At 44.6% G+C, this 24,585-nt stretch overlaps 1 protein-coding gene across 4 annotated transcripts in view; it reads left to right on the forward strand.

Moving 5' to 3' along the window:
* The first annotated feature begins 1,874 nt into the window (after nucleotides 1-1,874).
* Nucleotides 1,875-24,585, forward strand: part of RUNX3 (RUNX family transcription factor 3) — a 101,488-nt gene continuing 78,777 nt past the window's right edge. The window contains exons 1-3 of one of the 4 annotated variants that reach the window (XM_019498910.2): nucleotides 1,875-1,989; nucleotides 2,955-3,276; nucleotides 3,523-3,659. In XM_019498910.2, coding sequence (XP_019354455.1) covers nucleotides 3,602-3,659 — 58 coding nt within the window. In that variant the 5' untranslated portion in view covers nucleotides 1,875-1,989; nucleotides 2,955-3,276; nucleotides 3,523-3,601. Of the gene's footprint in view, nucleotides 1,990-2,954; nucleotides 3,277-3,303; nucleotides 3,660-24,585 lie in introns of those variants that run through there. The other 3 variants (XM_019498909.2, XM_019498908.2, XM_006276770.4) reach the window with 3 other exon arrangements.

Genomic DNA, 24,585 nt, shown 5'->3' on the forward strand with positions numbered 1-24,585 from the left:
AGGGGCATGTCCAGGGGAAAGCAGCATGGCCAGGGCTTGCCTGTGGTGATGACTGCTGGGGCTTTTATGGCTGATGAGGAGTGGAGCAGCTGCTGAGGACCCAGCCTGATGCATTAAGATCAGAAGCATGAAAGGAAACCTTAAAGCCATCTTTGGCCCCTCTCTTTTTAGTTGCATTGGTTCTGGAGTGGGTTTTTAAAACTGGCAAGCTTTTCTTTCTTGGCAGTCTTGGTCAATGGTTTTTTACTTCAATGCAAGTAGCATCAGGCTAATACTGCTAACACTAAGTGCTTTAGAAAATCCTGGCCCTTTTCTGCAATAAAGAAACCTAAAACTGTCATAAAATCTGAAGAGAACATACTGAATGCTACACACCTCCATTCTTGTATCAAGCATTGGTGGATAAAGGTTGCTTATTAGGAAAACTAGGCCTGTTATCCTCCTTTTGCAAATATATCGGTGACCTCACTGGGATCTATGCCTGCGTGTCAGGAGGTGATAAAATCTCTGCTTTTTTGAACGCAGCCAGATTTGAGGAACTTTCTTCTGTGCTACCGCTTCCAAGTCCCTCTATTGGAGGGCTTGTGAAAATGGCCAGCAATCCCCCTCACAGGGCTATGTGGCAAGCCAGCCAAATACAATGTGGAAAAGTGGGGTCCGGGAAAAAGGGAGCGTGTTGACATTGTGGTCGAAGAGGGTACATTAGGTGAACTGAGACAAGGCAACCTTGTTAAGCTTCACAGACCCCTCTCTGTGCATCCCTAGGTCAGATCATGACATGTGCTGAACATTTTAAAGGTTCCTTTGCTTTCCTCCTCCCTTTGTGCTGTAAAATTATTAGCGTCATTCCCCCCGGCAATAATGTTGTTCTGTTCTTCTAAAGACAGGGTTTTGAGGTGCAGGAAATAAGATCAACTTTCCTCTTGGGACAATATTCATATTCTAAGAATCAGTACCTCCCCAGTGCTGCCATGTACCCTGGGTGAGAACCAAGCTTGGGAATTGCCACTGCATGCAGCAAAACATGATGAAGGGAGGACTGCATAAACACCTTCCAGTCATCCAAATGCGCTGGAAATATCCAGCGTCTCTCACAACACTGAGCCCTGTTTGCCTGGAAATTGCATTCAGCTCAGACTGAACTTCCTGCGTGTTTCATTTTATCAAACATATTTTTGGATGGAAAATCTTCCCAAGTTTTAGACATTTCTCCACCAACCGGATATGTACAGAAATTGCTCTTAACCTGAGATGATAGTGAGTAGGTCTCTGCAAAAAAAAAAATACAACACAGGAAGGATAATATTTGATGGTGGTTTATTATCAGGGTGTGATCCAAACTTCCACATCAGCCATCCTTCCTACATTCAGTTACAGGGGGAGCATCTCCGTAAGACATTTACTGCGGAGTTGACTAATTAGCTCCACAGTAGACTTCTGGGGTCCCCCGTCCGCTCCAACCAGCTCAACGTGCTGCAGTTCCAGGCGCACGTTCAGGCAGCGCACCCAGGAGCAATTATACTCTAGAGCAATAAACTCCAGAGTTTATTCCTTTGTATTAATTACATGTGTAGACATGCCCAGTGCTACCTTTTCTTAACCTTGGTTCTAGAATCTAAAAGTAACTTTTAACAACAGCTCAATTCTGTTTTCACACAGGGCCTGAATCAAAACCATTTTAAAGACAGTGAAAACATTCTGGATGACTTGGCTGTGCCTTGGACCACAAACATAGGATGAGGCTAACTTACAGGAAGTCCTCTGTTCTAGGCAGGAGCACTATGGATTTATATCAGTGGAATTTGTGACAGCATTTGGCCCAAGGAGACTTTTACCTGGTTGAAAGGAATAGGATTTGGCTCTTGATTTGCATCCGTGTAGATAAGAACAGAATCTGTCTCTATAAGCTGAACTTGCCAAATGACCACTGAAGAGGAGGGCTCTCCCAGCCAACAGTGGATGTTGGGAGGCTGTAAACGCTAAGTTAAGGTTGGTACAAAGATCCTTCGTTTATGTTCTTATTTAAGTGTCCTTTATTTATACACTGCCTGTGTGCCTGGCACACTCCTGGAAACTGGTAATAACATGGACGATTAGCGGAGGACAAAGAGATGTTAATGAGAAGAAAATGCTTCCTGACCACGAGGCTGTTCAAATGGCAGAATCATCCTTGGGAAGGGGTATAGTGTTACCGCTCGGGATGGTTAAGGGTTATACAGTGAGACCTTCAGCTATAGGTAACCAAGTGGCTTTAGGAGTCTGGTCCTTTGTATTTCACTGCCCACAAACAGAAAAGCACTGTCCTTCTTACTATTAAAAACCAAATGCTGTTAATTCCTGAGATGCAAGAAGCTGCCTCTTGCAGGTTTCCTAAGGCTGTGCTCCCAATGACCTGCCTGGAATTACTCCTGTCTGCCTATGTCCTTAGACCAACACAACCACAACCTACACTCCTATAACTAGGCACTTAGGAGTGGGATTTAGGCATTCGAGTGCCGGCAGGTTTGACGACTGTTCTTTCCCCAGAACGCTGTTCTTCTCCCCTAAAGGATAATGAGCAGCCGTGGTTCCTGCTCTACAGCTAGTAATGTTTATTCTGCTGCATGTGCTTCATATTTTTGCTTAATACTAATCCACATAAAATCCCTATGAAGAAGAACCACCCATCTGCACATATGGAAATAGTCTCGACACACAGTAACAATAATCATCCAAAAGGGCTGTGAGTTAGCAAAGCCATGTACAGCTAAAAATTATGATACAGACAAGTGGTAAATGTGGGAGAAAAGCCTGTTAAAAAGAGAAAACCACTGAATGTAAATGGGTTATTACTTCAACGAGCCAATTAGAAATCTCCAGTCTCTCCCTTGCCACTTCCAGGGCAACAATATAATTCATTAAAAAGAAATGTCTCAATGCTTCTAAGTTCTGCTTCTGTATGTCATTCCCCATAGGGTCTGAGTGAGTCAACCAGGCCTCCCATGAACCAACAAATATAAACCATAAAATAAAAAAAAAGAAGAAGAAGCCACAAAGATATTGCAGGCCCTGTTGACATCATGAGTCAGGTGATTCCCTTCTTCCACTCAGCGAATGACTAGCTGGAGTCTTTTCAGTCTCAGAACCGGGGTTGAGTTAACACTCCTTCAGGCCTCATAAGCAACCACAGAACCACAAGCAAACTGCAATCTACAATTTAGAAGAGTACCTGAACCTCAGCGGGGAGGGTTTTTTCTCCCCTTGTTGCTAACACCAGCTGTATATTGTGCATCTGGGGTAAGCTTCATTCATTCATTCACTTTGCTCTCCATCCCTCGAGCTGTCCTCTTTGTCTACCTCTTCGAAACCCCTGTTTTCGTCCCCCCCTTCCATACTAATGATCCAGCTTGCATATGCTTCTATTGAAAAACTTGTGGCTGAGCATTCCTGTGGCACTGCAAACCCGGATTCTTGGTTACAAACAAGCACTTCGCTTCCTGGTGGATTTTTCTTTCTCTCTTTCTCTCTTTTTTTGCATTTCAGTTCAAACTTTTCAAGACTAGCGAAGGGAAATATAAACAAACCACCGATATTGGTCAAAGAATCATCTTGGACTGGGATCATGGCTTCCAACAGCATATTTGACACGTTTGCCACCTATTCGCCAACCTTCCTACGTGGTGAGTACAGAGCTATTTTCATCTTCAAGGCAGGAAACGTTTGTCACTGAGGAGCTAAACTGCAGCCTATACTAATAACTTTGCTGGCATGCCTTCACTTGTGTCTTGACTGCTCACAAAATAGGGTGTACAGGAAGTTTCCTGGTGTGTGTATGTGAACGATGCTCAGGGTACTCCATTGCTGTATGCCATGATGAGCTTCTGGCTCTTCTTCCCAAGACCTTGTATGATGCGTGGTTCCCCCAGTGACTTTCACACCATTGGGGGATCACCAGGCATGGCACACAGTCAGTCATTGACCTTGTATATTAACCAATAGTAATTTGCCCATCGTGCATTGCTTGGTGCTAGGGGTTGCCTATTTTTTGTTGCACTTCTGCTTTCTCAGCAGAGCCCTGCTTACAACCAAGTATGCATTGCTATGGGCTGGATGCCTTAAAACATGCACACTAAACACTCAGATGAAAAGAAAGACCTAAGTTGTCAGATAGACACGGTAAAAGCTAACAGAAGCCAACCCTTTCCAATTCTGAAAGGAAACTGGCTTTACAGAGTGCTTGGAGGAAAATTAAAGGCAGATTATATCTATCTGTCTAGTAGATATACCTGCTGTGTGTGTGTATGTGTATAATATATATTATATATGCAGCAGGTATATCTACTGTTTCACATTTAAAACATACTTCAAAAATGTAATTGCCTAGGGTTATCCATTTATTTGAACAATTCTTCCTACCCCGACCCCTCAAGCAAACCCACAAGCAACACTTAAACTTACCTTTCTACTGTCACAGAGAGACCCAGAGTTCTGGCGTTCAGCATGTTTCCATTCATCTGAGAGTACAACTGCATTGTGTCCTATTTACAGAGAGCAAGTGTCTCCTCATCCTTTGCCACTCTTGCTTTCTTCTGCAGCTCATGTCTGGGTTGAAAGATGTATTAAACCCCCATTTGCAGTTTTAAATTTCAGCACTGACATCCAGATAATGTTGCGTGTACAAACTGGTGCTTGAATCAAATGAGAGCAAGTCAGGTTTCAAACGAAAAGAGCTCTTAGTTCCAACTCAGCACTTACTTGGGAAATTTTGTCTGAGTAAGAACAAACCAAGCAGTTTGGGAGTTGGTCCCCAAGGCTTAAACTGGATCCATTAGCTGCATTTATTTCTGCTGTTGTTGTATGGTTAAATAGCTTTTTCCTTTAGTGCAACAGTGTGGAAACAGGCTCTATGATATTGTGATGTGGGAAGGTGCTATGTTACTTGTGAGTAGATTTGCAAACTGCTGCGTGTTGTTTTTTTCAGCCTGTTGTTGTAGTGACAACCTCATCTGTGACATAAAATTTGCAGAAAAAAGGGATCTGTTTTTTAGAGTTGTCTGCTTTGGCAAAACCAGTCAGTTGTGCACAACGACCTGGGCTAATACGGGGATTTTATGTGCAATAGCAGTTACCAGAATACTTTTTAAATGCTTCTGAGCAGATTGTAAAGGGCAAACTAGGGAATTTGGCGTGTTCTCACCTTTAAAACCTTTGAATGAAAATCAGGTAGTCCTTTCTCTCATTCCTTGAGCTTCACAAATCCACACTGAAGTCACTGGGAGCTGTGGATACCTCAGGAATGCATGATGAAAAAGTGAAGTTAGAAGGTGCTGTACTTGCTTAACCATCTGCGAGAACGCCGTAAAGTCTCGCTAGCTTGCTTGCTTTTCACTCTTTCACAGCTGAAGTTATAAAATGAGATCAAACGTTCAGGCTGATCCCAAAGATTAACGCATAAAGATCCAGGTTCTTCAGTGGCAGTTTAACACAATGTAGTGAAACTAAATAAAGGAAGTTACTGCCAAATAAACGTAAGCCGAATGCCACTTAGAATTAGGAAAATACTATAGATACTACTGCTTTATAGTCCATGAGACTAACCCAGTGCAACAGAGACAAGAAACTGGCCCATTGTTCAAGAAAGTGAAAGGTTATACAACATTACTAAATTGATTAACTTTACTAATCTATCCCATTGTGTTACTGTATTTACATTTTCTTCTGAGCAGAGTTTGTTGGAAACGGACTTTACAGAGTCAGATTTATTTTTGGCTATGCTGTTGTAAGTGCAAGCAGCTTCTTGAGCCTCAGCAGGGTTACTCGAGATTCACAGCAGTGTAAATGACCAAAGGTGGGTAATGAATGATCAAAGTGTCGACGCACAGCGCGAATATTCAGTGATAAATCCAGTAAATTTTAACACCCTCCACTTCAAGATGGTGGCATTATAAATGTGTCCTTTGTACTCGGTGGAGCTAATTAAAGGCAGTCTTATAGCAGGAAAATAGGAGAAGTTTATAAAAAACATTTGCATGGTTCTTTTTAATCTATAGTTTTCACTCTGCAAGCCAGATGAAGAAACGTTGAGCTTTAACTGGTATTGTTCATAAAAAAAAGAGAGACAGAAATATCACATCTTGAATTCAATTTCTATACAAATAGGAACTCATAAAAGCAATAAACATCTTTGTTTCAGACATAATTGTATTAAAAGGGGGTGAAACAAAAGATTACCCCAGAGATGGAAGGTAGCCAAACTGTGAAACATTTGTTTAATATTAAAACAAGGAATCCCTGTGCCTTTAGATGGTTAAATGTATCTTTTCCAGTGTAGTTGGGCACTTAGCTTGAAGCGGGTGAATACTTTCATGAACATTTACTTGACTTCCAAAAGGCTTTTTGATTCAATCACATTCTTTTTTTGTTTGTTTGAATTTTTGGTCAGATCCATAAAAATGTATATTTGTTTGCACAGATATTTAAGGAATGAAACATTAAAATCCCAGGGGCATTTTCTGTTCTGGCTGGAAGTGCTTTTGGTTTTTTTTTCTTTTTTTTTTTTTGAAGGTTTTTTTTTCCAGTTAGCCAATGGGAAAGCACAGGCAGCACCATTTAATTTAGACTGACCAGTTGGAAACCTAGAAAAGTACAAAGTGACTGCTCAAAGTCACTACTGAACAAGGTGCTGACAGACTGAGAGGTATTTTGCTGAATTTGGGCTATAAAATCCAAGTTAGATAAAATAAATCTGTCTGACAGGAGAGGAGAGAGAGATTATAAAGGAGTAAGTGGTCGCTCCAAATAATTCCACCATCTTTTGGGGTTTAATGCAGTACGCTGCTGTTAAGATGTAGTAGGACGTGTTGTTGTGTAATAAGGTATTGAACAGCTTCAGGAAACAGATCCATATTTTCATAAGGCCCCAGCTTCCACGCAGGTACCCAAAGAAGTGGGATGTTAGATGCTAAAACCTTTTGCAAATCTGCCTAAAGCCATCGGCCTGAATTCTGCTTCTTGATACACTGGGTCAGATTGGGAGTAGTTGCTTTGACTTGTAGCACTCACTGGTCCAATCCTGCATTCGCGGCATAATCAAAGCTCCCGGTGAAATCCAGGGGAGTTCACTGTGTATGTGGCGTTCTGGATTACCTTCCCCCAACGGATGTCAGTAGGTGTCACATGAATGAGAAATACTTTCCAAGTCTCCAAGAAACTGAAAATGAGACTCTTTCTCCAATCCATATTGCTCATCCAAGCCAAAGCAGTGACTGTGGCAATCAGCCACTGTAATTTGCTCTAGGTAATATTTGGGGGAGAAGTATTTTCTTGGTATTTTCTTGGTGATAGCTCAGTCTGCCTCTAGATCATCAAGCTGCAAATGTCACATTCGTGACTCAACTCTTCGTTAATCATGCTTACCAGGATGGGAAGGGTTTGTATCTGAAGTCAAACACCCTCAAGACCCCACCACTGCAGTCCTTGGGAATGGTTCATTGGGCAGTGAAAATACTTACAATGAAACCTACTTTAAGTAACCACCTGAGGTGTCAACATAAGTAAGTTGCTTAGGAGAACCTGGTCTCTAAATGTAAAGTAGGGTTTATTCTGTTCTTAAAGAACTTCCATCGGAGGATCTGGGAAGACTTTACATCCGTTTAAGTCTTGCAGGACTCATCCAAAGAGACTTGTCTGGTCCCTTGGGTTGAGATTCGGCACATGTTTGGGGCATGGATTCTGATCTGGCTTTCTATAACGCTGAGCACAATGGTCCCGGGCCCTGTTTGGGACTCCTCAGTGCCACTGCACTGCAAGTAGTAATAACTGTGAATGGCAGGTCTATACAGTAGTTTAGGGAGAGGAAAGGAGACTGCGTCACTTCTAGGTGTTACCCACTTTCCGTTTCAAAAAATATCACCAGATCCTTAAGGACCACAAGGGTGTTAGTTTTGCCTTGTCTCTGATTTGCCTTATCTCTAATTTGCCTTATCTACCTCACCCCTTATATGGGGCTTAGGTTTGCAGTGGAGAAAAACGGATGGTTTTTGACATTCTGCAACTTCTCGCTGGAAAAAAGGAATGCTTCCTCTCCTCATTTAAATATTGCCCTGAGCACGCTGCTGGTCAGGTACTGGCTCAGTGGAGAGAGCATCACTTGCAGAATGACTGGTATAATAGCTAGGTTCAAACTTAGGAGACACTGGGCGCATCTACACAAGACTTTACTGTGGAGTTGCCTAATTAGTTCCACAGTAAAGTTGCAGCATCTACATGTGCGGTGCTATTAGGCCACAGGAACTTAATTAACTCTGCCATAGTAATAAACACAAGTACCATCCCGCAGCTGTGTTATTTAGCGCGTTGCAATGCATATGTAGATGCCGACAGAGCCAGCTGTGGCACAAGGCTGCTTCAGTGCAGCGCTGCCTGCCAGCTAGCCCCGCACTGGAGCCCCTCATGCCCCAGGCAGCCCCGCTGCAGTACGTTGAGCCAGGGGTGAGCAGCCCTGGGCTGGCAGGCTGATCTCCCAGGCCTGCTGCCAGCGACCTGGCTCAACATGCTGCAATCCTGAGCACATGTGTAAATGCAGCGCCCAGGAGCAATGAACTCCAGCGCGAACTGGGCCGGAATTTATTCATGCACATTAATAGCATGGCTGGTAACAGGTTGCTTCATCTCCCCAGTTTCCATCCTCTCTTTATTTATTTGTCTATTTATTTTGTGTGTTTTTGGACACAGGCATCTCTTCCCATGTGCTTGCACAGCACATAGCATAGGGGGACCTGCAATACAAATAAAGTATATGGGGCTATCACCATCACTTGCTTAGCACAAAGTGGTGGGAACGCAGCTCCAAGGAAGCTGTCATGAGCTAGAAACCTTATGGATGCTTCAGAGTGGGTGCCTGAGTCTGGACTTTGCCTGTTGCTGGTGGTGCGGGCTGACATCACTGATCTGATGCTTCATGGGTGTCAGGAATGTGCTTATTCACATCTCCCTGCCTCGCTCGCAATGCTCCAGTGGCTCTGTATGGTCCCGAGCTCATGGCTGCCCGCCATCCCTAGCTTCCCACCCACCCAGCTCCAAGCATGATATCCCGGCATCATAAGCAAAACAAGACGGTCCGGAGTTCATGAACAGGCTTCGGTTTCGGATCACTGACATTTTATATTTTTTCCAGTAAATTCTCCTCAGGCCTCATAAATTTAGAAACACAAAAGGACAGCTTGTAAAGCAAGGCCATTTGTATGTGCTTCCCAATTAAAACAAAAGCCTGATTTCTTTGTTCTTTCCATCGTTGTCCCCAGCTGTGGAGTCCCCAACATCCTAAATCTCAGCATTGGATCTTGGCTTCATTTACTTCCTTCTGTGCTTTCCTTCTTTCCTGATCCTGCTGCTTTTCAAAGGAGGATTCTCAGTGATTTCAGTATCAGTGGCATAATGAATGCAGGATTGGGTCCTGTGCAGGGTCATATAATAGCTGAATTTGATCCGCGCCAACAGCATCTCTGAAATATCTCAATGTTAGTTGAGATGATGTGGTCCAGATCTGCAGAGTTGTACTCCCTGCTCTTCCAGTAACCGTGAACAATTCACACTGCCTCTCTCTGCCTCTCACACTTGATAGAGGTGTCATGCTGCTACTATGAATCTGCAGAAGTGCTATTAAATACAGGTATCAAAAATACAACCATGAGGCAGTGAGAGGAAGGGGAGTGGTTGATGTTAAGGTGTCACATTGGAGCTCTGAAGATTGGAGTTCAGTTCCCAGCTCTACCACAAACTTGTGATTTTACTTGGGGCCAGATCCCCAAAGGTATTTAGGCTCCAAATTCTCTGTGGGAGCACATGGAAGACCAGGGAGGGAGGAGGCAGCACAGTGGTAGGTAGGGTGGGGAGCAGAAAACAGAGCAGTGCATAGGTATAGGAAGGGGATCCGTGTGGGACTTGGGAGGTTACAGGGCTTAATTTGTAGCACACCTTCCAAAAAGGTTGGCCCCCACTAAATTAAAAGGTCTCTTACCTTGAAATCAGTGGGAATTATGTATGTGCTTAAATACTTGTCTGGAGTCGGGTTTTAATCTCTGCATCTCAGTTCCCCCTCTGTAAAATGGAGAAAATATAAACTGAGTTTATAGGGAGTTTTTGCCACTAAATTCATGAATACATGTGAGGTGCTCTGATCCTAAGACCTTTTGTGTCTTGAGACAGAAACGTTACTCCACCACTCAAAGCAAATGCATTAATACAGAGGGGTATGGTATAGCCTATCATCCAGAGGATGAGTACGTTGGATCTGGAATAACACCCTGTTTAATTTATTGTTAAATACTCAAGACGTGGTAAGAGCCTTATCACTTTTCCTGCCACTCAACATTCCCGGACTTGGGGTCGTGTGTGCTCACCATGAAGAGGGCTTATTTTACAGTCACCTTCTCCAGCTGCTTGAAATGGTGCTCTGTTCTCAAGAATGTGTTTCTCTTTGTGGTTGCATGTGCTCTCAGTTGAGATCCTGCTTGAGAGGGACAGGAGACTGTAGGAACTCAGAAATTTCCCTTTACCACGTGCTGCTCAGTTAAGCAGTTTTTAAAAGCTGATGGTGGTGTTTTCTAACTGGGCTGTCTTTATTACTTCAGCCTCACCTAGGAACCCTTCCCTGATTAGCCGAGGATTCATCCTAGTTCCTTAGGACAGGTCTCAGGGCTTGCACAGTTCCTCTTCTGTGATTCCTCATCCCTGCCTGCCCTTTACATGTAAGCATTTTTAGTGTCATCCTTAATGACTCTAAAAGACGATGATGGTTCATCTCACCCCTACCTCCATCATCCAGCTGACTCTCGCACACTACACTCATATTTTGCGTAGCCCTGGATCTCTAGAGATTGACAAGTCATATCCACTGTCCACAGCATTATCCATTTCAAATGTCCTATATAACCTGGGAGAAGAAGACTCTCCATTGGCAGGTGCTTCCTGCAGTGATTAGTAATCCCAAGCCACTCTGCAGGCCTTGTTGGCTGGTTGATCCCAACCACGTTAGTGGGTAGTGTCCCTGTCATGTGATGGGGCTGTAAGTTTGTGCTGGGAGTATGACTAAAGCCAGGCAGCAAGGTGTCGCTTTCTTAACAGCAGTCTTGGGTGCTGTTTCTTTCTTGTGTGTAGGTTGACAAGAAACCCAGGGACAAGCTCATGGCTACTGTCCCAGCAGTGCAGCTGGGCTTGGGAAACGAGTCCCATTGCATCTTGACATGTGTGTTGTAGAGGAGGAAGAGGGATCGAGCTAAGAGTGGAACCAGAGGAAAGGGTCTTGCACCAGGTTGGAACAATGAACCATGCTGTCGACCTTCCCTTAGTCCTCGGCTGGAGCAGGCAGGTCACAAACCCCACTTCCACCGTGGTCATGGGCCGAGGGGGGCTCTGCTGCCTCAGTGTTCGGGACACCCCTTCCATTCATTTCTCAGCCCTCTGACTCATCACCCACTACAACATCTCTCATCTGTGGGTTAAAATCTTTTCCCCTCCAGAAGGAAAGAGAAAGAAACAGAGCCTAAGATGCAGCTGACTCCCTCAACGGTCCTGGCTTAGAAAGGTATCCCAAGAGCTTCAGGTCTGCTGCCATCCCAGAAGGAGACCACTTGAAAGCCAGAAAGGGAGACAGTAAATTAGTTCCAGACTCCAGGAACACGCCAGGCCCTAAAGGGTGTATTGAAAAAGCCCCCTCCGCCCTCACCCCTAAACAAAAACCTCAGTAATTTAAAGTCCTGGCACTGACTCTAATAACTGCTTGTTGATTTTATTTCCAAACTACTCCTAAATTGTCCAAGCTGAAAGACCACCCTATTTGACTAAAGCCACTACCACAAGGCGTTTTGGGGGGAGAAGGTGCAGAAATGTAGCATTCCTCGTGTTCGTTCTCTGTTCCCCACAGTCCTGGCTGAAACCCCCGTCTTCGCAGGAACACTCCCTTCCTCTTGACACATCTGTAAACAACTGCGGCTCTGCTCCTGCCGTCCTCACTGCTGTAGAGAAGAGCCAGAAAGACCTCCCTTAGCGGCCTTGTTAGCCTAATGAAATGCTAATGTTACACCACAGTGGGGGAGGTGGGGACCACAAAGCAGCAGGCACAGAAAACCAGCCACCCACCAGAATGATCTGACAGGCATGCATCAAATGCCTGACCACAGATTGGATCTGCTTCCCTGCGACTTCTCTCACCTGGGCTAAGGAAACACTTTGAGGTGGTTTGGGAGTGTATCCACTGAAGGGAATTAGGGGCCTGAAAATATCTTTACTTTCTTGATCTATTTTTCCCCTTAGCCCAGGAAATCCAAAGCCACCAGTTGCATCCCTGCGCAGAAAACTCTTAATGGGTTTGTGGGTGCTTTCTGTGACTTACCAGGGGAAATTGTCTCTCTCTAATGGCAAATGGGAGAAGAGAAATTCCCCGAGCAGCTCTCTGGTGTGCAAAGGGGTTCAGTGTCTCAAGCAAGAGCTTTGGTAGAGCCCACGAAGATGTCACCACCAGATATTTTACAGTGATAACTCTGCACCGTTGCGGAGAAGAGACTTCCCGACACTGAGGTGTGGAGCAGCCTCCCAAGAGACACGTTGGAAACCCCTTTGCCTCTGACTTTTAAAACTGAACTATGCAAATTGCATCAAGTTGTACAATTGGGAGCAATTCTTCACTCTCTTTGGAGAGAGAGAGGAGATGACCTGATTGGCTTTTTCTGTCTCCGTTATATTTGATTTCATTAACATCAGCGAGAAGCAAGACTGTAGCGGCTGTTGCAGCACATTGCGGAAGCCCCCAGGAGTGTATGTCTGCTGCATGGTTGACTACAAATCACTCTCAGACCGAGCAGTGAGTCTGAAATCAGCCAAATCGTGTGTTAAGTTTTTCTGGTGATCTAAATCCAGATCCAAACTTCACAGCACAAGCCAATCTCTGTAGTTACCCAGTCTGGATTTGAAGCATCAAAAATAGACACTTACCAATTTGGAGTAAATTTTGGACTCAAATCCAAATCTGACTTATCTGGTTTAGGTCTCCCTGGTGTGACCAAGAAATTAGTGTGATCCCTCATTCCCTGTTTTAGGAACAGGTGTAAGCAAAAACCCAGAACAACTATTATATCTTCTTTTCTCTGGAAGGTCTGAATCGTCTCTAAACTTAACATTACACCAAGGAACAGACCAGAGCAGATTACTCAGAGGTTTCACAATGACTGTTTTCTAGAGATTGTGGTCTTGATCGTTCAATAAACATTTCTGTGAGCCAAAGTATTGTATTGTTTGAGGCCACATCTGGCTCTCCATGAGAGATGTAAATCCAGAGTAATTCTACTGACTCCTACCACTTTACCTTGAATTTCAGTTGTAGTAAATCAGAGCAGAATCGAGCCCTTGATCTTTGCATATCACTCAGTCCAAAACTCTTAGAAGACTCCAAAGCAAGGTCTGCACAACAATAGTGAAATTGTCAGTCGGACTGGAAAGCACAAGCAGGGAAGCCCTGCAGCGCCATGCAGACGAGAGAGTTCTTTATAATGTTCCTTTGCATGAGTCTCTGGCCAGTGGCCAGCTGGAAGCAAACCAAGGGAAGAGCAAGCAACTCATAATTTCTTTAAAATAGAGGGGATATGTCCTTAGAAACTGTTCACCAAGGAAAAATGAAACAGCCTTTTCCATGTCCTCCCTTTGCTTTCTGACTTCTCTCCTCCTTTCTCCTTGTCTGCCTTTCCTTCTTTTCTCTCCCCAACTCTCTTCTCTCCCCTGGCCCATTGGGAGCGATCTCTCTCAGTCCGGACTGAGACATGTTAGTGGGACAGTAGGAAGGAAGCTTGCAATGCTGCTGAATGACCAGGAGTCTGTTCTTCAGGCCTGTCAGAACAATACAGCAAAGACCCTTGAAAGAAAGATTGAGGCCCTTGAACATCTGATGATCTGCTGGCTAAATGTCATGCCATGCCCCTGATGGACCATGCTCCCGAAGCAAGCTGTGAAGTGAAGAAGACACCCATATGGCTTCATCACTGGAGATGCTGAGCAACTTCCATTCAAAGACCCTTTTTATTATTTATTGGTATTGCAGTCATGATAGAGGCTGTCACGATGGTAGGTGCCGTACATATACATAGGAGGAGACAATCCTACAGTCTGAATAGATCAGACCAAGGACACGTTACCCTCTCTAGGGGTCATCTAGTCCAATGCCCTGCCTGAGGCAGGAGCATCCCGATCTAAATCATCCTGGACAAATCCTTGTCTAACTTGTTGCTAAAACTACAGTCAACCCTGTCACAAAACCCCAAGGCACAGCACCCAGACCCGCCACAGGTAAAGCAGGGGGACAGCGGCACTCAGCGTCCTGCCGCCGCAAGGGATGTTGGAATGAGGATTTGAGGCACAGAAATTTTAAGCATCTTGCCCTGACTTACACCAGGAGCCTGTGGCACAAGCAGCAGCTGAATCCAGATCCACCTCCGAGTCCAGTGCATTAACAAAGACCGTCCTTCTGCTCAGGGTGGTCCCACCAGCTGCTGTTTCCCGCAGGAGCTCCCTCCTTCCCATGCCAGCACATTACTGAATCCTCCAAGCTGTTGGCCAAGCCAAGCATAACCAGCTTGTTGCTTCATTTTCACATAGCTTTGCCGGTTGCATGGGAGAGACGCTTTTATAGAATGACCCGCTTGTCTCATTTGTTGTAGGCTGGAGGTAACATCCCAGCTTCCCACAAGCAGAGGTTTCTTTTTTTAACCTTCTCATAATTTGCCACCTCAGGATTCCCGCTCTACAAACTTCCTTTTAATGGGTTTCTGTGTTTCTCTTTAACCACGGAAAACTGTAACCCTGACAAGAAGTATTTCTCTTCTGCCTTGTTATGTGAAATGCCAGGATGCAAAGCAGAGGAAAATGGGAGAGTCTGAATGACTAGGCTGTCGTGCAGTGCATTATAGTATAGATTGCAGAAGACAATATGGTTCTCAGGAGTATTTCCCTGAACTAAAGGAAAGGCAAGTGTATTTTTCCTTTTGTCATGCCAGAGAGTAACTAAGCTAGTCTCTTCATACAGTAAAGTAAACTCATTTATTTTCTATTCTGGTTATTTCACTTATTTGATAGCATGCTACCAATGACTAATTACAACAGGCCAAATCCTCAGGTTTTCATGTTGTATTTAACTGGGTGCAATTAATGTACACTTTACTGCTGCATTGACTAATTAGCTGTGCAGTAAAGCGTCACCATCTACACATGTGCCTGTATTAGAGCATAGTAAATTAATTAACTCTACCATAGGATAGTACTGTCCGGCATAAGTACTGCCCTATGGTGGAGTCATTTACTGTGCAGAAACGTGCAGAAATGCACATGTGGACAGTGACCAGGACCACGGGAAGTTGACCTGAGGTGGACAACCCCAGGATGGCAGCAGGCTCCAGAAGGGGTCAGACACACAGCTCCATAGTTTCATCACTCTTGTGCCCTAGCCAGCTCCTCCCGCCACCTAACATTACTACCCAGAGCCAGGGTTGACCCCCAAGCCTGCTGCCAGCTCGGGGCTGCTCTGTCCCAGCTCAAACTACTGCAGTCCCAGGCGCATGTGAAGATGCTGCTCCCCGGGAGAAGCTGACTTCAGAGCAAACTGCGCCGGAGTTTATTGCTATGTGCTAATTGCACGTGTAGATGCACCCACTTAGTCCAGCGAGAACTAAACCACATCCTGCAAACAAACAAAATGGTTAGATACCCTGTATGCTTAAGGAGCTGGAAACAGAACTCTGTTTCTTCAGTGCCCAAAATGCAGGCTTCTACCACCTCACACAAAATAGAGCTGCAGTAGGAATAGGTTGTTATCTTCAGTATGGGCCACAGCCATTCATTTGTACACATGCTTATGAGGCCAAAACTCTCATTGAAGTCACTGGGAGTTGTACATAAGGGGCTGGACCCAATGATCTTATGAGGTCCCTTCCAGCTCTAATGTCTATAAATAAGTAAAGGCCCCAGAATTTAGGCTATAGGAAGAAAGTACCAGAACAGTTCTGATAATACATGACTGCCTTTTTTGGTACAAATGACCATTGTTAAGTGCCTGTGGAATAGTGAATGCCATTCAAGTGTAACCTGCCAGTGCCTGTAATACTGGTATTGCTTGGTATTGAGGGAGGCAGTGATACCAGAGCTAAGGTGCAGAGTACATTGCTAATCTTTGGGGTTTTCCATTAATACATGAATAGTCCTTCTTCTACAGAACCTAGTGCTGGCTACAGTGTTAAGTGATCACTCGGTGCTTATGTTTCTTGGGAGAACTGGGCTTTACTCTGTGATTATAACACTATTGAGGGCTACATAGTGCCTCCCCCAGACAATCTGCTTGGGAAGCCCAGCCTGGACTGAACGGAGCCATCTCCAATATTGCACCGGGCACTTGTGACAGTGGAATGATGCACCTGGACCACTGATCCCATCCAGCATGGCAGTGCTCATGCTTCTAAGGTCACAAGCTGTCATAATTTGGTGCCCTTTTCAGGCTTCCCAAGTTGGGAAAAAGACAAGCCGCTGGGCCTGGTGCAGGATTTGGTGCTCCTGAGTTTCCACTGCCTGCAGTGGGTCACCGTTATGTCTACGAAGTGCATGAATCCCTTTTATATAAGGACACCTAGCCCAGCTTTACACCTGGCTCCCTGCATAGCCTGCCTATGAGAATCCTTCCGTGGAGAGGGGATGCAGGATTATGTGAATACAGGACAAATGATCTTTTTGCTCTGTACACACACACACACACACATGCGTGCATACTGGTTGTCAGAGCTTTGCAACACATACCTGAGCAATCTGTTTTCTTTCTGTGCGTCATCTCTTCCTTGGGAAAGACTCATGAGTTAGAACGTGTTGATTACAGACTGGCTGTCAGTGGATTTGCATTTTCCGAAGATAGCTTGCTGCTTCGTTGCACAACAGTTTTGTATGGGAGTGAGCATAAATCCGTGGGCTCTTGTCACTTCATTAAGACCTAATGGGGACTGGCAGGCAGTGGCATTTCATTCCACTGAGTTCTTTAATTCCTGATGTTTTCTAGACTTGATCTTCTCAGTGTTCATTGATATGTCGTCAGTATTTCTGATCCACTGTTTTGGCCAAGTGCAGTTTGGGAAGTAAGGAATGAACTATATGGTTGCAGGCTCAGCTCCACACATGGTAGACATTAGGGGTAAAAATGCAATATCCCATCTTCAGGAATGAACTGGAGCCACAGGCCCCACCATAAATGCTCACCAAGATAGACTGATCAGCAGGGAGGAGAGAAAATTAAAAACCTGTCAATGCGCTCATCACAAATATCTGGCAGGAACTCCTTCAGCAAAATCAGCCATGGTGCTGAGGAGCTGCTGAGGAGCACTGGGTGAGGGGGTCACGTCTCCCAGTCTGATTGCAGTCAGGTCACGTGAATAACCTTTCGGTTGCTTTTTACCCCTTGCTTGTCCAGTGAATGTCTCCAGGGCATCCACAAAGGGGTGTCATCCCCTGTGATGGTCGCCTGGCATAAGCAGTAGATATTGCTCAGACTGGGTATCATGCCTTCTGGGTTTTGTTCTCTAGTGTGGATTTGCCATCAGGGCTGGATGAGAATCTCAGATACTCAGGCTTTAAGGATCTGCACCTCAGTCTACCCATCTGTAAAACTGAGACAGCAGCCAATTGTAATGGCTGTGAGGAGTCATTGGTGTGCATAGAGCATTTTCAGCTCCTCAGAAGAAAGATACATTAGAAATGCAGGACAGTTATATCTCCTTTCCTGCTCTGACTGAGGCATTCAGGACTTGCAAGGCCAGTGACTTCCTTGGGAATTTCATCGTCATTTAATGGGTTGCTCGTGTTTGATGAATATTCATTATATAGCAGTGAAACAAGCAGCATGCTGCTGGTTTTCAAACTGGGCAGTATCTGAAGGGTTCAACTACTGCTATAGATATATTCCCTGCCTCCTGTCTCCATAATCATAAGCAGAAGACTCATTGAACTGAGGGCTTGATATTGCACCCTTGATCTCAGTGCAAGAAGGATCAGGGTCTGTATGACTCCTTAGTGAAAGACCCCAATTTTCCCTTCTTTATCCAACTCTACTTTCATTTCAAGGCAAAAATTTCCTCTTGGATCTGCCTCGGATCACTGGTAGTTTTGCCTGTGGATATGCAATCAAATCCCCATTGTGGTCTCACTGACTTCAACATGTTTGCTGATGTGCTTAGAGTTGAGCTGGGGCTTAAGTTATGTGCTGAATCTGCAAATAACTCGACCTCTTCCATGCCAAACTGTTTAACAACTGATCTGCACCATGGAAGTGCACCCACCTCTGGCTTGAAAGGCAGCACTGTTTTAATTTTTTTTTAACATAAGGAAAGGACAGGAAATGAAGGCCTATCCAGCTGACTCTGACAGCTGTTTCAGCCAATGAAATGTATGCATTTATTTATTAGATGTCTATGCCGTCCTTCCTCAGAAGGCATCGGACAGGACACAGTAAAAGGCAAAAACATATATTTATAGAAACAGAATAAAATTTTAAAATAAGAAGGTAAAACAAACTCCCCCCAACCCCAGAATTCAAACGCAGATCACCCCAGCCCCTCATGCTTCTTCCTCTCCCAGGCTCCCCAGGTGCAAGTCTCATCCAGTGGTCTGACCCGAGCAGTCAGATACCATGAACCAAAGTAAATATAGCATACTGCATTTTGCTACTTGAAGCAGCAGTTAAAGAAGGAACTGCTGTGGTTATTACACTATTTGGTGTTGGGATTAAAAAAGATCCTAAAAGCACAAGTCAGGAATTGAGGCCTCATTGTACTCGGTGCTATATATACCTTTTGCAAAAGCACTACCTTAGCCCCTGTGATCTTAGCATCAGATTAATGACAAGGTGCAGCAGGTGTGTGCAACATAGACCTACTGGGGCAAAGGTGGGATGAGGTAGCAGTGATATGCAAGTGTTTTTTTCCATGGGCTGCTCATACACGCAGCGTAGCTCGCTGCCTATCCATGCTATCTGGCCTGGCACTGTTTGGCAGGCTAGAGGGGAGCTTTAAGGAGGGATTTGAAGGAGGTGCCACACATTGTGACATGCTCTCAGCTACCTATTAGGTCAATGAAACAAGGTTGTCTCCTAAGAGACATTGTCTTACATAGACACTGGCCAGGAGTCATCTAGATTTGCTTGAGGGTTTTAAATGATTTTAGTGCTCTAAATTGTATTAGTACCTTTAATAACATGCTCCCTAACATGAAAGTACTTGATCTGATACTTAAAATCACCTGAGACATGATGGCTTTGTGTTTCAGCTGTTGCAGACAAGAGGAGCCGCTTGCCCTTTGCATGTTACAAAAAGGGGGGAGAAATGGAGAACTTTAGCTAATGAGCTAATGAAAATGGAGTGGGAGACAAAATACCTTCAGCAAGTGACTCAGATGACCATCAAAGCTCAGAGTGTGGTCAATGAATCAGTTCTCTCAAATCGTGCCTGCTTTTCAATGCTTAACAGATGCTAACATGTTAGCAGAAGCTACCAAGTTTCAAAATAACAGTTTGCGAGTGAGGCAAAGCCACCACCTAGCCTGGAGTTGGTCCATAGCACTAGCTTTTAATGTTTTGGTGTGACTGAATGTTTGGAATAAATTGAAGCTCCAGCATCTCAACTCCCTCTGACAGATCCTGCTCTTACTTCAGACTTCTCAGCCCCAGGACAATCTCCGTTAGCTGCTACCAGTACAGAGGCCAAGATGCAGAGCTGAGCAGTGGCGCTTCTCCAGATCACTCCTGACACATATCTAGCCTGTTCGTTACAGGCTCTACTAGTTTTCACCCTATACAGCGTATTTCCATTTTGTACATAATGCAGATACGCTAGGTATAGCAGTACGTGTGTTGTCCTCCACATAACCGGCTACTGTATATCAGAATGCCGAGACTGGGTGGGATTTTGCAAAGCACTCAGCAGTGCTCTAACTCGCCTCCTCTAGGTCTTGGTAGGGGCTTTCCAGTTGACGCCAATGGAGCAGGCTTAGGCTGACGTTAAGCACTTGAAACTTCTATCTTCTCTGAACTTTTCCCTTCACCACATTCTTGTTCAGTCTACGTATCTAAGATTTTATACCATGCTCCTCTCTCTTGTATCTGAGTATCTACCTTACATCAGGGCAGCATTGTGAAACATTGGATGGACAACCTTTTCCAAAGACACAGCCCTTAAAATGAAGGTCCAGATTTTCTAAGGACTTGTCTTGCTTTTATGCAAAACGAGCCTGAGACTTGTCTTCCCCTGTGTCTCTTAAGGGCCTAGCACCATTTTCTGTTGTTACTACACAAATAATAATGTTCTCTCACTCTGTCCATCCAGCCTGCATCCCTTGTCTCCAACTCCCACCCTGCTCTCCCATAAATTGAGCCTGAAAATACAGGTGCAGCTTGCAAACCCAGCCTCCTTTGCCAGAAGGCAAACAAGAAAGAGGGGTTTACATAAAGTGCTGCTGTGGATCACGTGCTGAAAACCACTGGGCCAGAACTTGAAGTTCGCATTTAGTCGAGACACCAGCTGAAAGTCAAGGGAAGTCCTGCCCAAGTCGGGACTGATTAAACTGTGAGAGTGTTAGGACCTTGAGCAGCCTAATTCTGATCCTTGATCTCTATCACATGCTTGCTTTGCTTTGGTCTAGAGAGTCGGCTGTCAGGATGTTACCAACCGATACTGTCTGAAGAAGATTGGCTCTTTCTCACCTGACTTTGTAATTCTTCTCTTGCTCCTCTTCTAAGCTCGCGAGTAAAACAAACAAATGAAGAAAGAGCGCGGGGCAGTGTGTGAGAGTCACTTTCCAAATGAGGTAGCTGCTGTCACAGACAGAGGAAGTGGTTTCCCAGTCAATGGGAACTATGTGAAAGTTCTCAGAATAGGTCCCATGTACACTCAGGTCAGGCTTCCTTCTAATTGAGCATTTCACAAGTTAAGTGTCTCACAGGAGAAGCAGACACGGTGAGAAACACACATGGGAAAAAGGGGCCTTCTGAAAACCCAGGTTTTTTTTCTGATGCACACGACTCCTACGCGGGGCATTGAAAACTCCACCTTAAGCTGTGTTCTCAGAAATACAACTGGGTAACTCACTCCTGGCATTGCTCATTGCACAAGTCTGGAATCCCCCTAAGTGTAACAAGTTTGCCAGTGTCCAGGCTGAAAGTTCAAAAAGGCTTTGTTTCCCCTGAACTGGGAACCAGTTCAGCCTTCCCCAGTTGAAAGTAACAGTGGCTGTAATAGAGCAAATCACCATTGCTTTGTGGCCAAGTACTTGGGATTCTACGCGCAAAGGCCAAAAAACTCCTGAACGCGTGTGGCTTATTGACTTCAGTCATGCTGGGAATACATAGGCCCTGAGTCTGATTTTGCATTGGTGTAAAAAACAATGAAACCAATGGTGTGAAATCAGAGTCACTCCAGAAAAAGAACAATTTGGCCCACGTATCCTGAGACCAGAAGGGAACATTTTGACCATCTCGTCCAGTAATTCTCAACAAGGGTGCCATGAGATCCCTTTAAGGGCACCATGGGATGCTGCACAATATTAGCACAAGGTAAATCAAGAGATCTCAGATAGGAAGTGTCCAGAGTGTCAAAAACATCCTGCCATGCTGTGGTCTTTTTGAGTGCTCTGGTGCAGAAGAATCCCTCTGTTGTTTTCCATACTCAAGAAGTGAGTGACAGCTAAGACTGGCATTTTCTGAGGGCTGCCTTGAGTCTAATGAGGGGCCCTTGAACCTGAAAAAGCTGAGAATCAGTGATCTCGTCTGACCTCCTGAGTAGCACAGATCAGAGACTTCACCCAAACACTGCATCTTGCTCCACTCTGATGTGGTTGATCTAGAGCGTGTCTTTTAGAAGAGCTCTGGTACAGTATCTTCAGCATCTTTAGTAGAAGGCTTGTTACCCTCTCCCGTTGCCAGGGAACTACTTGCAGGTGCTTTGGTTTGTGACTAGCAGAGTATGAAGCCACAAAGGTAGTACAGACTCTGAATGGTTGGTTTCTGGCAGTTACCATGTGGCTTGCTTTCTGTGAGATGACTTGGTTACACTAAGCCATGATAGTAGGTTCTGAGGCTTTCTGGCTCATGAGCTTTAGAAATATTAGAGCTTCACAATGAATTCGCTTCATTTCAATCTGAATTCCTTTTTGCTGCTGAAGCGTAAGGAGTGCATCGCTGTACGAAGCAAGAAGGAACGCTCTCTGTGTACAGTTACAATCCAGTAACTCCAATCCAGAGAGATAATCCACTCCAGGTGTAGTGAAGTGCAATGGTCAGTGCCCTTGCTATTATTTTTGTTACCTTTCCTCCTTTCCCTTAATGCTTATTAAGACCTATCACTGTTATTTGTTGAGGTGTCACTTTAATTTAGGACCTAATAGAGCTCCTTATGAAAAATACTTTCCCCTGACTCTAAGGGGAACAGCAGTGGACACTTAGGATTCAGTCTAGGAAACATGGACATGCTTAGTTTTAAGCATATATGTAAAGGTTTGTAGGGTGTATTACACTCGTGTGTTGTAAAGTCATAAAGGTAGGCAGGCACTGTGTCTTCCAATATCTGTTCAATGTGTGATACGTATCAAAGGCAGCATATGGATAATAATAGGATTTGGACTGTGGTCTGGTAGGTGGTATGACCCACGGTAGTAAATTAAAGTACAAGTGCCTGTGCAGTATTGAATCCAATTTATGCCGCAAGATTAGGATTCTGACTTTGAAAACTCCATGTAAGATGTTAGATTCTCTAGCCGCGGGTGTTTAGGGTCTTCAGATAAGAATACGAGTCTAACTCCGTAATCCAGTTTGACTAGTAATTGTGGTTTGCACTTCTAGATGGCCTGTGGGAATACAGGGAACTAGGCCTACTCAAGACAGACACTCCCCAGAGCCCTTGAATTGGGACTCAGGAGAATGGTGGCCCTGCCACTGGCCTGCTGGATGACCCTGGGCAAGTCACTTTATCTCTTTGTGCCTTGGTTTCTGCATCTGTGAAATGGGAAGAGTGATGTTGACCTCCTTTGGAAAGTGCTTTGAGGTGTACTGTAGCTGTATACAAGCTGTGCATGATTATTATTATCCCAGACTGGACAACTCAAAACTAACCAGCATTGCTTGACTCTCTAGTTGACTGTATAGCTGATTAGCATATTTGCAAACAGCTCAGATTCAGTTACTTGCACAAATCATCTCCTCAAGCATAGTGGGTAACAGGAATTTCCAAAGCCTTCACATTTTACTTGGCCACATCCCATAGATTTCTGCTGTTTGGACCAAGCCCATGTCTCTCGTCCTCCTGTATTCTAGCTAATCTCAGTTGCATGGTTGCAAACTGGCCAGAAGTCCTGAGATCTTGGAGGTGTGAGAAAGCTTTTTGAGCCTTTGAATGCAGGAAGAGAGCCTGGAGATCAGGTGGATATACTAGGGATGTCTTCAAACTTTGAAACTTAGCCTGGCTGTACTCAGTTAAAGAGCAGAGTGCCTGAGTCAGGCAGATGCTCATGTAGGGAAGCTATCGTACTTGAACACACCAAGAATGGAGAGGAAAAGGAGGTTGCTGGGTGCTGAATAGTGGTCACAGTCGACTAACAGCACAAAACTGATCTAAGAAGTGATTGAGCTAAGGGTGAGATTGCTGCATTGTTCTTATTTTGCACTATCTGTGTCTTCCTGTAGAGCGGTGTCTGCAGCCTTCTGTGGGAAAGGAAGGGGATGTGTCACAATAGTGCTACCTTGCAGTAAGCCCCCAGGCTTTGCTGCTCTGTCTGATCTTCCTCTCCATCAGTTGCTCTTCCTGTCCCACAGAGGCTACAAACATTGATCCACCCAAAATTTGTGGCTTCTTTTGATAATTCAGCCTTAGACTTTTAAGCCTGTATCAGGCTAAATTGTTCAACTGTGCAACCTTGCAGCAATAACTCCTCTGACTCTGCTCATCCTTCTCCCCCTCCATTTTCTACTCATTTCTGTAGTTCCCAAACCTCCACCATTGCTGATGGCTACAGAAATGTTACTTACTATTTATTCATGCTTCTCCAGGCTGAGAGGAAAAGTACTGTGCAATGTTACTGTCCTCAAGTTGAATGATAGCCATCATTGTCCAGGGGCCAGTGACGATGGCTGACATAAGGCCAGGTTTTCAAAATAATCTATTTAATTTACAACACCTCACATTTTTGGCTGCCTCTCTGGAGACATCCTGGGACTAAATTACCAAAGATGCTGAGGACCTGCTATTCCAGGGTTTGTATAGCACCTCTTGAAATCAAAGCTGGAGGGTTCAGGTAGGGCTTCTAAGAATAAAGGGCTACCTGTGAAAATACCAGCCTTAGCATGTGAAGTTTCTGTTTGGAGCATGGCAGTCACTTTAGGGTAGGTCTCATCAACTCTGCTTTTTCCAGATGGCTCCATGTTATAGATTTTAAGTTTAGCATAAAAAGAAGGAAAAATAAGAGAGATTGTAGAGTTTGAATGAACTATAAGAGATGTTGGATTAACGGGCCCAAAGGGCTTACATCAAAATAGACACAAACATTACC

Source organism: Alligator mississippiensis, chromosome 6 (assembly GCF_030867095.1).
Source record: "Alligator mississippiensis isolate rAllMis1 chromosome 6, rAllMis1, whole genome shotgun sequence".
Lineage (NCBI taxonomy): Eukaryota > Metazoa > Chordata > Crocodylia > Alligatoridae > Alligator > Alligator mississippiensis.